The sequence below is a fragment of the Narcine bancroftii genome, chromosome 1 (assembly GCF_036971445.1).
Source record: "Narcine bancroftii isolate sNarBan1 chromosome 1, sNarBan1.hap1, whole genome shotgun sequence".
NCBI classification, from domain to species: Eukaryota; Metazoa; Chordata; class Chondrichthyes; order Torpediniformes; family Narcinidae; genus Narcine; species Narcine bancroftii.
The window spans coordinates 333,654,087-333,667,092 of NC_091469.1; the positions used below are offsets into that span (position 1 = coordinate 333,654,087).

At 46.1% G+C, this 13,006-nt stretch overlaps 1 protein-coding gene across 5 annotated transcripts in view; it reads right to left on the bottom strand.

The window, feature by feature from the left end:
• Positions 1–11,955, bottom strand: part of cdv3 (carnitine deficiency-associated gene expressed in ventricle 3) — a 50,509-nt gene extending 38,554 nt beyond the window's left edge. For 4 of the 5 annotated variants that reach the window (XR_011348200.1, XM_069909178.1, XM_069909173.1 and 1 more), the window contains exons 1-2: positions 11,518–11,954; positions 604–680 (exon numbers count right to left, since the gene is read on the bottom strand). Coding sequence is in view for 4 of the 5 variants with exons in the window: in XM_069909178.1 (XP_069765279.1) it covers positions 604–680; positions 11,518–11,853 (413 nt within the window). In the remaining variant the exon portion in view is untranslated. Of the gene's footprint in view, positions 1–603; positions 681–11,517 lie in introns of all 5 variants that reach the window. The other variant, XM_069909163.1, reaches the window with a different exon arrangement.
• Between the last annotated feature and the right edge of the window lie 1,051 nt (positions 11,956–13,006).

Sequence of the window (13,006 nt, forward strand, 5' to 3'; positions counted from 1 at the left end):
TATTCACAACTGTAATTACACAACATTATAGCATGATGTGGTGCTCATGTATTCCTGAAGCCCTTCTTCATTTCAGTGGCAAAGTTCATGGTTACAAGAGATGCTGTCGAAGGAGCCTAGGCAAGTAGCTGCAGTGGAGGTATTCCATGTTTAGGGTGGAGTACCAGTCAAGCAGGATGCTTTGATTTACATGGTGTCAAGGACCAGCTCCCATCAAGAAAAGTATTAAGAAATCAATTATATTTCTGATTTATGCACTGTGGGCAGGTGATAGGCTCTGGGCATCAGAAGGAAAGTGCTGCAAGATACCCAGACTCTGATCTGCCCTTGCACAGAAAATGTATGTAATTGGCCTGATTATTTCAGTAGTAACTCCCAGAAGGTGATGGGGAACTCTTGCAATGGTAAAGCTATTGCATGTCAAGAGCAGGTAGTTAGACTCCCTCACAGGCCATGAGTTAATAAGTGATGACCAAAATGTTACTTGCTACTCAATGAACACTAAGCAAACAAAATCACACAGCCAGTGGAAACATATAATTATGGCTTAAGTTTAATGAAAAGATCTTTTATTGAAAGTGCATATTTAATTTTTTTGCTCACCTTATTTGTAAAGCATGGATCCTTAAACCACTGTAATCAACTTCCTTTTGCTCAAACTCCTTCCATTCCTCATCCTCCTGTAACAGATCTAAAGGTTAGTTTGTACACTTGAATAGATTGTCTGTTTATAAAATAATCAGTGATAAACTTGCAAAAGCCTCATGATCTGCGTTAAATGTCGAATACAAGGGAAATAAAAATCAAGGAAAGGCCAGTGTCTTTTGTCACAATGTGATTTAAAGCACCCCCAAAAAATTCTATAACAGCCATTCGTCCTTCTAGAAAATAACAATTCAACCACAGATATCTAGTTAACTGCATTCTATATACTCCAGTGGCCTGATTGCTACTATCCAACATTCCTTGCCAAAGTATGGCAACCCGAAGCCTATGAGAGTTGTCTATGAGAGCCTGGACTCAGAAACAAGAATTTTTTAAATCAATAGACAATAGGAGCTGGAGTAGGCCCTTCGGCCCGTCGAGCCAGCACCGCCATTTTACAGATCATGGCTGATCACTACCATCAGTACCCCTTTCCAATATAGAAACTGTAGCAGCAATGAGGTCAAAAGCAGATTTCATATAGATAAATTAATTTTACAGACGTGTCAGATTTTTAACATTGTTACGAGTCCAAAACCCAGCAGCAATAGATATGCACCACAACAATGGGTTACTTAAACAAAAGTTGCTTTGAATGATCTTTAAACATGAAAATAGAATCAAACTTTAAATTATCTCTATTGACTTACTTAACTCCCTTCTAATTCTAAGTACACGTGTGTTTAAGTTCAGTAAAGTTCTTTGGTTCACAGTCCAATCTCACTGGTTGCAGGCAATTCTTGTACTGTGCGCAGAAGTTAACATTAATAAAGTTCTCCAGCCTTTGGTGCTTAACAGGTAAATGGTTACCACTCAGAAGGGTTCTTGTTGGTTTTCAGAGAGTTTTTCTTGTTTCAGGTCACCATCGAGTTCCTTTCTGTTTCTCCTATTCCAAGGGAAACATCGAACAGCCAGTGTTCTCCTTTGACCAAGCCATCTTCCCAAGAGTGCCAGCTTGTCCCTCTGGAACTGATGTCTGTCTCTCCTCTCTCTCTCCCTCTGAGAGCAGAGCCTATTTTTTTTCCTCTCTGCCTGCAAAGATCACATGACCTTCCAGGCAGTAAATGCTCTTTTCCAGACAAAACTGCTACTGCCCATTGTTACATTTGTGGCCTTCTGCAAAATGACAGTCCATCATGAGTCTGAGCACTCTCGCAAAAGCTCCTGCCAAAATTCTGTGTTTTAAAGTGTTTGTGTGTGACCTGCTCTAACAAACCTTTCCCAATTTATCTCCCAAACACCTCTATATACTCAGACACCACATCTAGTACAAAGTAACATACTTTGCAGTAAAAATGAACAGCAAAATGCACAATGGGATAGATTTAAACTTCACGAAAAGAGAGTGGTCAAATGCCATTGCAAAAGGGACAAAATGCACAAAGAACAATATGAAAAAGTATGCTAAAGTTGTGTTGAAGAGGAGGTTTCAGCTAATCTATCAATTTTGACCATTGTATTTATCAAAGATGTCTAAGATTTAGAGAAAATAAAGAGATTTACTAAAATAGTAATGCAATTTTAAGCCAGAAACCACATGGGACTGATCAGTAATTGGCTTGAGGGTAGCAGTTAGCATAACAGTTATCACCATGCTAGTAATTGGCTTGAGGGTAGCAGTTAGCATAACAGTTATCACCATGCTGTTACATAGCCCGGCGCTATAAGGAGTGTGGGTTTCCTCCGGTACTCCAGTTTCCTTCCATCCTTCAAAAAAGTACAGGTGTTGTAGGTTAATTGGGTGCACAGGCTTGTGGGCTGGAAGAGCCTGTTACCATGCTGTATGTTTAACTTTAAATTTAAAAATAACCAACATGGAAGGACCAGGGGACAAAAATGTCACCTTAAACCAGATAGTCCACAATCCAAATCATTTGATAATTTTATTGAGAAAATAGGGAGAAAGTACTTCAATTGGCAAGCTGCAAGGAAAACTTTTAATTGGCAAAATAAAAAAGGAGCATGACAATTGAGGTTTTTTTTAAAACTTATTTCATGCATAGTAACACAGAATGTTATCTGAAAGGAGATTCCAAGAGGACATCATTGCTACATTCAATGTCAACGTCCATTGTTATGGGCTGGGGGGGGGGGGGAAAGGAGAGAACAGAATTAATTTGACATCTCTTTTAAAAATCTACACAAGTAAAGTGGACATAACGAGTTCCTTCATTCTCCTATAATTAGGCTACTCCACACAATAATAGAAAAAAACAAGTCAGTCATGTTATGGGTGGATGGGGGTATACCTACAAAGGTATGAATGTCAAAAAGGCCAGAACACCACAATACTGAGCTATTGGGGAGTTAAGGGTGAAAGACCAGATCAATGGGTTTCAAGGAAGAGAGGTTACTCGACAAAGATGCATAGAAATTAGGAGTAAGCTATTTGCCTCTTGACTCCACCATCTAATACAATCATGCTTGATTGTCCTTCATCACACCATTCTCTCTACATACCTCATGCCTTATATCTAAAAATCTATTTTCAAGTTTATTCAGTTACGTAGTCTCCATAGTTGAAAAAAAAACAATGCTGGAGAAACTTAGGTCAAACAGTGCCTTTATGTAGCAAAGGTAAAGATATGTTTCAGGCTTGAGCCCTTCATCAAAGCTGTTTGACCTGCTAAGTTTCTCCAACATTTGTGTGCTTTTTCATTTAACAGTGTCTACAGAATCCTGTGTTTTACCCCTAGACTCCATAGTTACTCTGTGGTAGTGCATGTCACAGGTTAATCACCCATTTTCTCTTGTTCATCCTAAATCTCTTGACATCTAACCCAAGACTACAACCTCATCCATGTACTAGACATCCCACCAGATGTTGAATCCAGACTGTCCAGCCCCACCTGAATTTTATGCACTTTAATAAGGTATTGTATTCTTCTAAATTCTGGTTAAAAAAAATACACCAAGTTGTCCTAATCACACTTCATACAAGCAGTCATTCCATGCCACCAGTTTAATTTGTAAGCTTTGTTGCACTCCAATAGCAAGTATAGCCTTTGTGGGAAAGGAAACCAGAAATGCAAACAATACTCATGTTGTCTCACTCAAATGCTCGTGCTCATAGCCAACATATCATTTCTCTCATACAGTGAAGAATGGTTCAGGCCCAAAACATTGATTATAGATCTTTACTGCCTACAGACACTGCAAGTTCCTCCAGCATCTTTGCTTTTAAATACAATTTATCTTGGCCGTTGGCTGCACCTGAACATTTTTTTTTCAGTGACTGGTGTCCAAGGATATCCAAATCTCTTGGTACATCAACACTTCCCCGTCTAACACTATTTAAATAATGTGCATCCTTTTTCCTATCAAAGTGTAAAACTTTGCATTTCTCCACACGAAACTGCAGCTCTTTCTTTATTCATTCATTTTATTCAAGCCTCATAATACATTCCAGTTTAATTTTGCTGAAAAAACTTTGTTCTTACCTTTCAATAGCTAAGGCCCAATCATTGATACTTCCAGTTAACTACTGCCAACAAAAAAGATCCAATTTTCCCTCCTATTTCATGTAGTCAACTAATTTGTCAATAATTAGTAAAAACCATTGAATCCAGTAGATATGGGGGTTGGTAGGTTGGTAGATACCGGATAAATGTATTTTCCGATTGCTTGAGACTTGTTCTGACAATGCCCAACATCTGAATAAACCATTTAAAAGACAAAAATACTACACTTACACTGAACAATCTTCACTTGCATGAATATGTAAGCATTAAAGCATTTTATTTTATTTTCAGTAAGATTCTTTGAAAATAGTCTGCATCTGAAGGTTCCTCCCACCCAAAAGGCAAACAGTAACATTGTAGATAATTAACACCCACCCCCCCACCCTCTCCAAATTTACAAACAAACCCTCTGACTGGAGCAAATTTGACTATAAGGAGACACTTTAAGACAGTCACTCCACGGCGAGCGGCATCAATCAACACTTCATCTTGGGCAGCACCATTGGTGTTTCACACAACTTTATCCCAACAGCTGTTATGAACAAAACATGACCAAGGAACCCTGCTGGCTAAACATTTGCTCCCAGCTTCACCAAAGGTTTACATGTTACTTCAGAGAACATTGACTTTTATAATTTTAAACTTGCATATTTTTACCTATTATATTTTTAAAATGTATTTTCCTCATTTTTTTGCCAGTTGCTTGAATTCCAGCATGTGGAAATTTATCAGAGTCTTACCAAAAATCTTACATTAATTTGATTTCTCTTATGTATTTTATCAGCTATACTCTCAAAAATTCATCTTTATCAAACATGTGGCTAGTAACAAGTTGGGTCAGCTGCGCCTATTGAAATGTCAATCTAGGGTTTCACTACAAAACAGGGATACAAAATTTTCATTTGTCCCTATCGAAGAGATGGCTGAACTGTGATTTAATTCTGTACACCGACCTTTACCTCAATTCTAAACTTCAGATGATTTTTTTTCCCAACTAAACAAAATAAAATGCAATTATTATCTGCAAAGTTTCAAATAAAATGCAGAACAAGTGGAGGACCTAAAAGATTGAAATCTATTCCTTTGGATGAGATGAATAAATTCCAACTGTGGGAATAGAGTGACTAATTTTACAGATTGTGGCAATTAGAATATGGTGCCTGGGCCACCAATCATCAAGATCATGACCAATTATATTAGCTTGATTAACCTGTTCCATCAACACAGTAATGTAATGTTTCATGTTTTGAATGAACTATCATTAAAATGACTCAGGAAAAAAAATGAAGAATCATCATCCAAAGTGACAAAAAATACTCATCCTAAATTGTTTACCCTGATTGAGGTAGTGATCTTGGACTCCTGATGGGACTCTCTTTTGCTTCTATTTCTGACTGTAGGAAGCATTTCAGGCAATTTCTGCCAAAATCAAATGTAACAATGTACATTGATGTGAATGTATAGATATAATTGACACTATGGTGTGATAAGACTTGAAATGGTTTTTATTGTAAATAATTTATTGTGAATAAAGACTATATTTGACAAAAAAATTACAGAACCATCTACTTGTTCTCTTCTCGTATGACAAATTAGCCTAGGGACTAACATAACTGTCCTCTCAAGCTGCCTCTCCAAAAGTTTTCACCCTATGTTCACATTTTGTTTTTTCTTTTTACCTAGATGAGTTACCCTCACCACCACCACCCCCTCCCCCCCCAACATTACACCATCTCCCCATCACCCACTCACCTGCAATGCCCTCCATAAAGTTTAGGACTTTTTTTTTCCTCTTTATTTACCCCAATGTTCTTCAGCTTTAAATTTGTAATTAAACAATTCACCAAATTTTCTAAAAGGTCATTTGTGTAAATTTTGGTTTAACCATGTAGAAATTACAGCACTTTTTATACATAGTTTCCCTCCACCACCACCAAATTTCAGGGCACCTTAATATTTGAGACATAGCAATGGAATGTATATTAAAGTAGTCACGTTCAGTACTTCGATGTATATCCCTTGCATGCAATAACTACTCTAATGTGATCCCTAGATATGAACAGGTGCAGAGTATCTTTTCTGGTGATGCTCTTTCTGCCAGGCCTCTACTGCAGCCATCTACAGCTCCTGCTTGTTTCAGCTTTTCCCCTCAAGTTTCTCTTCAGCATATAAAAGGTATTCTCGAGTGGATTTAGATCAGGTGACTGACTTGGCCATTCAAAAATTTTCTAGTCTTTAAGCTTTGAAAGATTTTATTGCTTTAGCATAGTGATTCCCTAAGTGGACACTGCTGCCCATCTGTGGGTTAGGCGGCGGCGAGTAGAGGGCAGTCTGAACCTTCCATCTTTTTATTATTCAATTTGCTAGTGCAGTAATTTTCTAGCCAGATTTAGGGTGGCAGTAGTGAGCAAAATAAACAGCGACAAGGCATTCTAGCGAGAGCTGAACTTGGTAGCCGCCATATTGGTGGCGTCCCAGCGCTGCCACTACACCCCCTCGTCCCAGCGCTGCCACTTCACCCCCTCGTCCCAGCGCTGCCACTACACCCCCTCGTCCCAGCGCTGCCACTACACCCCCTCGTCCCAGCGCTGCCACTACACCCCCTCGTCCCAGCGCTGCCACTACACCCCCTCGTCCCAGCGCTGCCACTACGCCCCCTCCTCCCAGCGCTGCCACTACGCCCCCTCCTCCCATCCTGCCACTACACCCCCTCCTCCCAGCGCTGCACAACCCTCTCAGCCCACACCCCTCCTCCCAGCGCTGCCACACCCCCTCCTCCCACGCTGCCACTACACCCCTCCTCGCCCATACACCCTCCACTCACCCCACTCGCTGCCACTACACCCCCTCCCATCCTCCCACGCTGCCACTACACCCCTCCTCCCTCACAGCAGCCTCTCCTCACCCCCTCCTCCCAGCTCATCCACCCACCTCCATCCTCCACCTCACACCCCCTCCTCCCACCTGCCACTACACCCCCTCCTCCCTGCCACTACACCCCCTCCTCCCATCGCTGCTCACTACACCCCCCTCCTCCCAGCGCACTACACCCCCTCCTCCCAGCGCTGCCACTACACCCCCTCGTCCCAGCGCTGCCACTAACCCCCTCGTCCCAGCGCTGCCACTACACCCGTCCTCGTGCCCACAGCCGCTGCCACTAGCACTACACCCCCTCGTCCCAGCGCTGCCACTACACCCCCTCGTCCCAGCGCTGCCACTACCCCCCGTCCCAGCGCTGCACTACACCCCCTCGTCCCAGCGCTGCCACACACCCCCTCGTCCCAGCGCTGCCACTACACCCCCTCGTCCCAGCGCTGCCACTACACCCCCTCGTCCAGCTGCGCACTACACCCCCTCGACCCCAGCGCTCCAGCGCTGCACTACACCCCCTCGTCCCAGCGCTGCCACTACACCCCCTCGTCCCAGCGCTGCCACTACACCCCCTCGTCCCAGCGCTGCCACTACACCCCTCGTCCCAGCGCTGCCACTACACCCCCTCGTCCCAGCGCTGCCACTACACCCCCTCGTCCCAGCGCTGCCACTACCCCCCCAACCCCCCCCCTCTCGTCCCAGCGCTGCCACTACACCCCCTCGTCCCAGCGCTGCCACTACCCCCTCGTCCCAGCGCTGCCACTACACCCCCTCGTCCCAGCGCTGCCACTACACCCCCTCGTCCCAGCGCTGCCACTACACCCCCTCCGTCCCAGCGCTGCCACTACACCCCCTCGTCCCAGCGCTGCCACTACACCCCCTCGTCCCAGCGCTGCCACTACACCCCCTCGTCCCAGCGCTGCCACTACACCCCCTCGTCCCAGCGCTGCCACTACACCCCCTCGTCCCAGCGCTGCCACTACACCCCCTCGTCCCAGCGCTGCCACTACACCCCCTCGTCCCAGCGCTGCCACTACACCCCCTCGTCCCAGCGCTGCCACTACACCCCCTCGTCCCAGCGCTGCCACTACACCCCCTCGTCCCAGCGCTGCCACTACACCCCCTCGTCCCAGCGCTGCCACTACACCCCCTCGTCCCAGCGCTGCCACTACACCCCCTCGTCCCAGCGCTGCCACTACACCCCCTCGTCCCAGCGCTGCCACTACACCCCCTCCTCCCAGCGCTGCCACTACACCCCCTCCTCCCAGCGCTGCCACTACACCCCCTCCTCCCAGCGCTGCCACTACACCCCCTCCTCCCAGCGCTGCCACTACACCCCCTCCTCCCAGCGCTGCCACTACACCCCCTCCTCCCAGCGCTGCCACTACACCCTCTCCTCCCAGCGCTGCCACTACACCCTCTCCTCCCAGCGCTGCCACTACACCCTCTCCTCCCAGCGCTGCCACTACACCCTCTCCTCCCAGCGCTGCCACTACACCCTCTCCTCCCAGCGCTGCCACTACACCCTCTCCTCCCAGCGCTGCCACTACACCCTCTCCTCCCAGCGCTGCCACTACACCCTCTCCTCCCAGCGCTGCCACTACACCCTCTCCTCCCAGCGCTGCCACTACACCCCCTCCTTCCAGCGCTGCCACTACTCTAAACTCCCCCTTAACCCCATTAAGTGCCATACTATCCTCCCACCCCACTCAACGCTGACACTACCCACCCCCAGTGCCATTGTATGGGGGGGGTCTGCTTGGGATGTGGCCTTGAGGCCAAGGGGGCAGCAGACACAAAGTTTGAGAAGCACTGCGCAGTACATTGGGATAATTGTCTGCCATCAGCAGTTATATCATCACTGAAGACAAATGTGCCAGTACCCTTGGCAGCCATATGTGCCCAGGCCATAACACTCCCACCACGTTTCACAGATGAAGTGATATGCTTTGGATCTTGGGCATATGCCACAACACTTTGTTCTTGCCATCACTGTGATATAGGTCAATATTGTTCTCATCTTTTCACAAGGCTTTTTCCAGAATTCTGCAGGCTCTTTTAAATACTTCTTGGTAAACTGTAATCCGGCCAATATGTTTCTGTGCTAATTAGTGATTTGCATCTTGCAGTGCAGCCTCTGTATTTCTGTTAATGAAGTCTTCTGCAGATAGTAGTCATTGACTCATCCACATCTGCCTCCTGAAGAATATTTCTGATCTGTCTGGAGAGGCGTTTGGGGATTTTTCTTCATTATGATTAGAATCAGTAGTGCATTTCTTCCTTGGCCTACCAGTCTCTTTGCAATTACTGAGCTCACCAGTATGCTCTTTCTTCTTAATAATGTTCCAAACAGTTGATTTTGGTAAGGTTTGAGCAATGTCTCACTGTTTTATTCTTATTTTTCAGTCTCATAATGGCTTGTTTGATTTTCATTGTCACCACTCTGGTCCTCATGTTGAAAAATGACAACTATAGACTACAAAGGTGATCAAAAGCTTAGAAGCAAGCCCAGCTCTTATATCTGCACCAATTAAGCAATTAAACATACCCAAGTAATCACAAACATGTGTGAAGCCAAATGTCCAAAACATTGTGGTGCCCTGAAATGGAGGAACTGTGTATAAAGAAGTGCTAAAATTTCTACATGGTCAAATGAAAATACATACAAATAACCTATTTTAACACACACACAGGGTTTTTCACCCCTTGGTCTATTCCTTCCACATCTGTCCATCAACATCAAATTTCACCTGTCACCTATCAGCCTCTGTCTACCCAACCTGCCTTTAACTCCCATTTCTAACTATCATCCAATGCCTTGTCTCTAAACTTTCCCCAAATGGTTCAATCTGCCCATCATCCTCCACTTCACCTGGTTCCACCTCTTCAATGTCAGCCCATTTACTCCTCCCTCTCACCTATGATAGTGCCTTTTAAACACTCAGTCCTGAAGTAGAATCACAACCCAAAACAGTAAACACCCTTTTGCCGCCAAGTTAGTGGAACTGATAGTCTTTCAAACAGCATGAACTGGTGCAACTTAATGATCTGTCTCCTAAGATTCTTCAACATTTAACCAACTTCAACTGCTTAAATGGCAGAAATGAAAATACTCATTCATAATTTGCAGCGCAAATAAGGTTTAATTTCACAAGTCATATACACAATGCAAATGATGATTCTCTATCTCTCCTGACTGATAATAATGTCTTTGAATGCACCTTTATCAACATGACTTCTCCATGGATTGTCACCTTGTCACGGTGGAGAAGCTTGTGTGGTCATGAGATCCCGCTGGAGTTATGCTCCTGGTAGGGCCACCCATGGCAGTAAGGTCGAGGGTGAGGTCCCTCCAAGAACAATCCAAAAGAACTCAATGGTGGAAAAGGCAGGCAAAGTTACTCTGAACTCGATGGCAACAAATCCATCAGCTCCAATCGTCATGGTTTCCGTGCCATTAGAATTAGTTGGTTGATTTGTGAAGTAGCATGTGTTTCTTGGACTACACGGTAAATACATGCACCGGCGTCTGCTCTCTGTGAAGAAGTTCCCCCTCATGGTCACTATGGAATGAAGGTAATCATTCTTGACCTCGAGGGATCGCCACAACGACCAACATGAGGATGGGGATTGATGTTTATCCACAAACTTAAGTGGATAGCTGCATAGTGTAGTTAGTAGGCTAGCTCAAAACACATTTATTCTGCAAGTGATACAAAGCACATCAGAAGTGGCTTGGATGACCAGTTTCTGCTTAAAACCACCCAATTAAAATCAACTTTTCATGGCACACAAAACCTTAGGAATGAAAATAGTCGGTGCTGAAAATCTAAACTTCCATATAGTCTCTGCAGCTTAAAAAGCTTTTTATTTCGATCACTTCTGACAAAGAGTCTTCAGCCTCCAGTTCTCTTCCCAGACAGGGCCTGACCTGTTGAATGCTTCAAGCTCAATTAATTTTCATAAACTGGACATACCACAGGCTGAAATGATCCAACATACATATAACACGCATATAAAACCACATTAGAAGTGCTAAGTCAAGTTCAAAACTAGTCAGAAAAAAAACTAAAGCCAAACATTCAAGGCATTTTAAAACAACTGAGAAAGAGGAAACACTGAAGAATGTTGGATGTAAAATTGCCAAAAGCATGTTCAAACGAAACCAATGGTGTACAACAGACCTGAATTGGAGAAACATTTTTTCTATCATCCACGCCACTCAAGAACCGTACTGAATCTTCCTTTACATTTCCCATCTCAACAAACTTGTGGTTTTACCTTTCCCACCACACACAAAGCTCGACTGTCTACCACATATCGCCCCTCCGTTTCCGCCCTAGTTTAGGAACCCCACCAACCCCTTATCCTCCAACAGAGGCAGCATCGACGACTACACCTCGGCCATGCAGCTCGTCGATAAGGCCACGTCCACTGGGGCAAGGGGCCCGGTGCGGCCTACACAGGCTGCGTGTCTCACCCTGGGCCGCTCCTGCTGCGGGTCCTGGCTCTCCCCCTTCGCCGCCCGTTCCTTCTCTTTCTTGGGCTTCCTGGTCACTCCTGTGGCGGTAGAGACAGATACCGGCGCCGTTTCGGCGGACACCGCGCCCGGATCGGTGGACGAAGCCGCAGTTGCGGCCGGCTCAGGGGCCGAGGTCGGAACAGGTTCCGCGGACAAGGCCACGGGTTCTGCCGCCAGCACAACCTTAGGCGGCGCGGACGGCCCTGTCTTCACCGCTTTGGTTTTATCTTTCTTCTTCTTCTTATCTCTTTTGGCAAAGAAATCGTCGAGGCTCTTGTGCTCTCGCTCGGCCATGACGGCGGTTACCAGTAGGCAGCACCGTGACTACTGCGAGCCCATCCGCGCGCCCATGCCGCCTCGGTGCAGCCGAACTTGCCGTCGCCGGAACTGGAAACCCACCCAGATCGTCAGCACCCGCAACCAATCAGACCTGGCAGCCACTTCGGGGCCGGCCAATCACGGCCGCTGGAGACCCAGAGCGTGGGGCTGCACATCCTTTCCGCCAGGTTTGGTTGCGTGGAAGAGGAGAGCGTGATTCGAAGCTAGTGATGATGGATGGTGGCGTGTGTGAGAGCAGCTGCTGGGTGCCTCCCTCCGGCACGAGTACGAGAAGATGGCGAGGCCAGCATGGATGGGGAAAGGGGAAACGGGCGGGGACAGATGGAGACGAGGGGTTGAGAAAGGGGTGGGGCTTGGAGGAAAAGGGTGGGTTGGGGAGAGGAGGGGACAGGGGACTAAAGGGGTGGGCACGGGGATGAGAAAGGGGTGGGGCCGATGGGACGAAAAGGAGCAAGGGGAGGGGACAAGGTGGGTGTGTGAAGCACCAAGGGGACGGGAGAAGGAGAAAGGCATACAGTCAGGAGTGGGGAAGGAGGCAGGAGCGGGGATGGGAATATTGAAGGAGGCAGGAGCGGGGATGGGAATATTGAAGGAGGCAGGAGCGGGGATGGGGTCAGAAAGTAGAAAGAGATGGGATTTGGGGAAGGAGTTGGGACAGAGGGGAAGAAGGATAAGATGGGTGAAGGTATGGGGACAGGGAAGGATAAAGGAATGGGATTAGAATCATAGAACAATACAGCACTGAAACAGGCTTTCTGTGCCGTACTATTATTCTCCTTAGTTTGTCTGACCTGTAGCCCAAGTATAGCCCTCCATACCCCTCCAATCCATGAACCTGTCCAAATTCTTCTTAAAATTGAGCCCTCATTCACTTCAGTTGGCAGCTCGTTCCACACTTCCACCACTCTGTGTGTGAAGAAGTACCCACTAATGTTACTCCTAAATCTTTCACCCTTAACCCATGTCCTTGGTTTGTATCACACCTACCCTCAGTGTAAAGAGCCTGTCTACATTTACTCTGTCTATCCCCCCTCATAATTTTAAATAGTTCTATGAAATCTCCCTTCATTCTTCTACGCTCCAGGGAATAAAGTCCCAATCTGTTTAA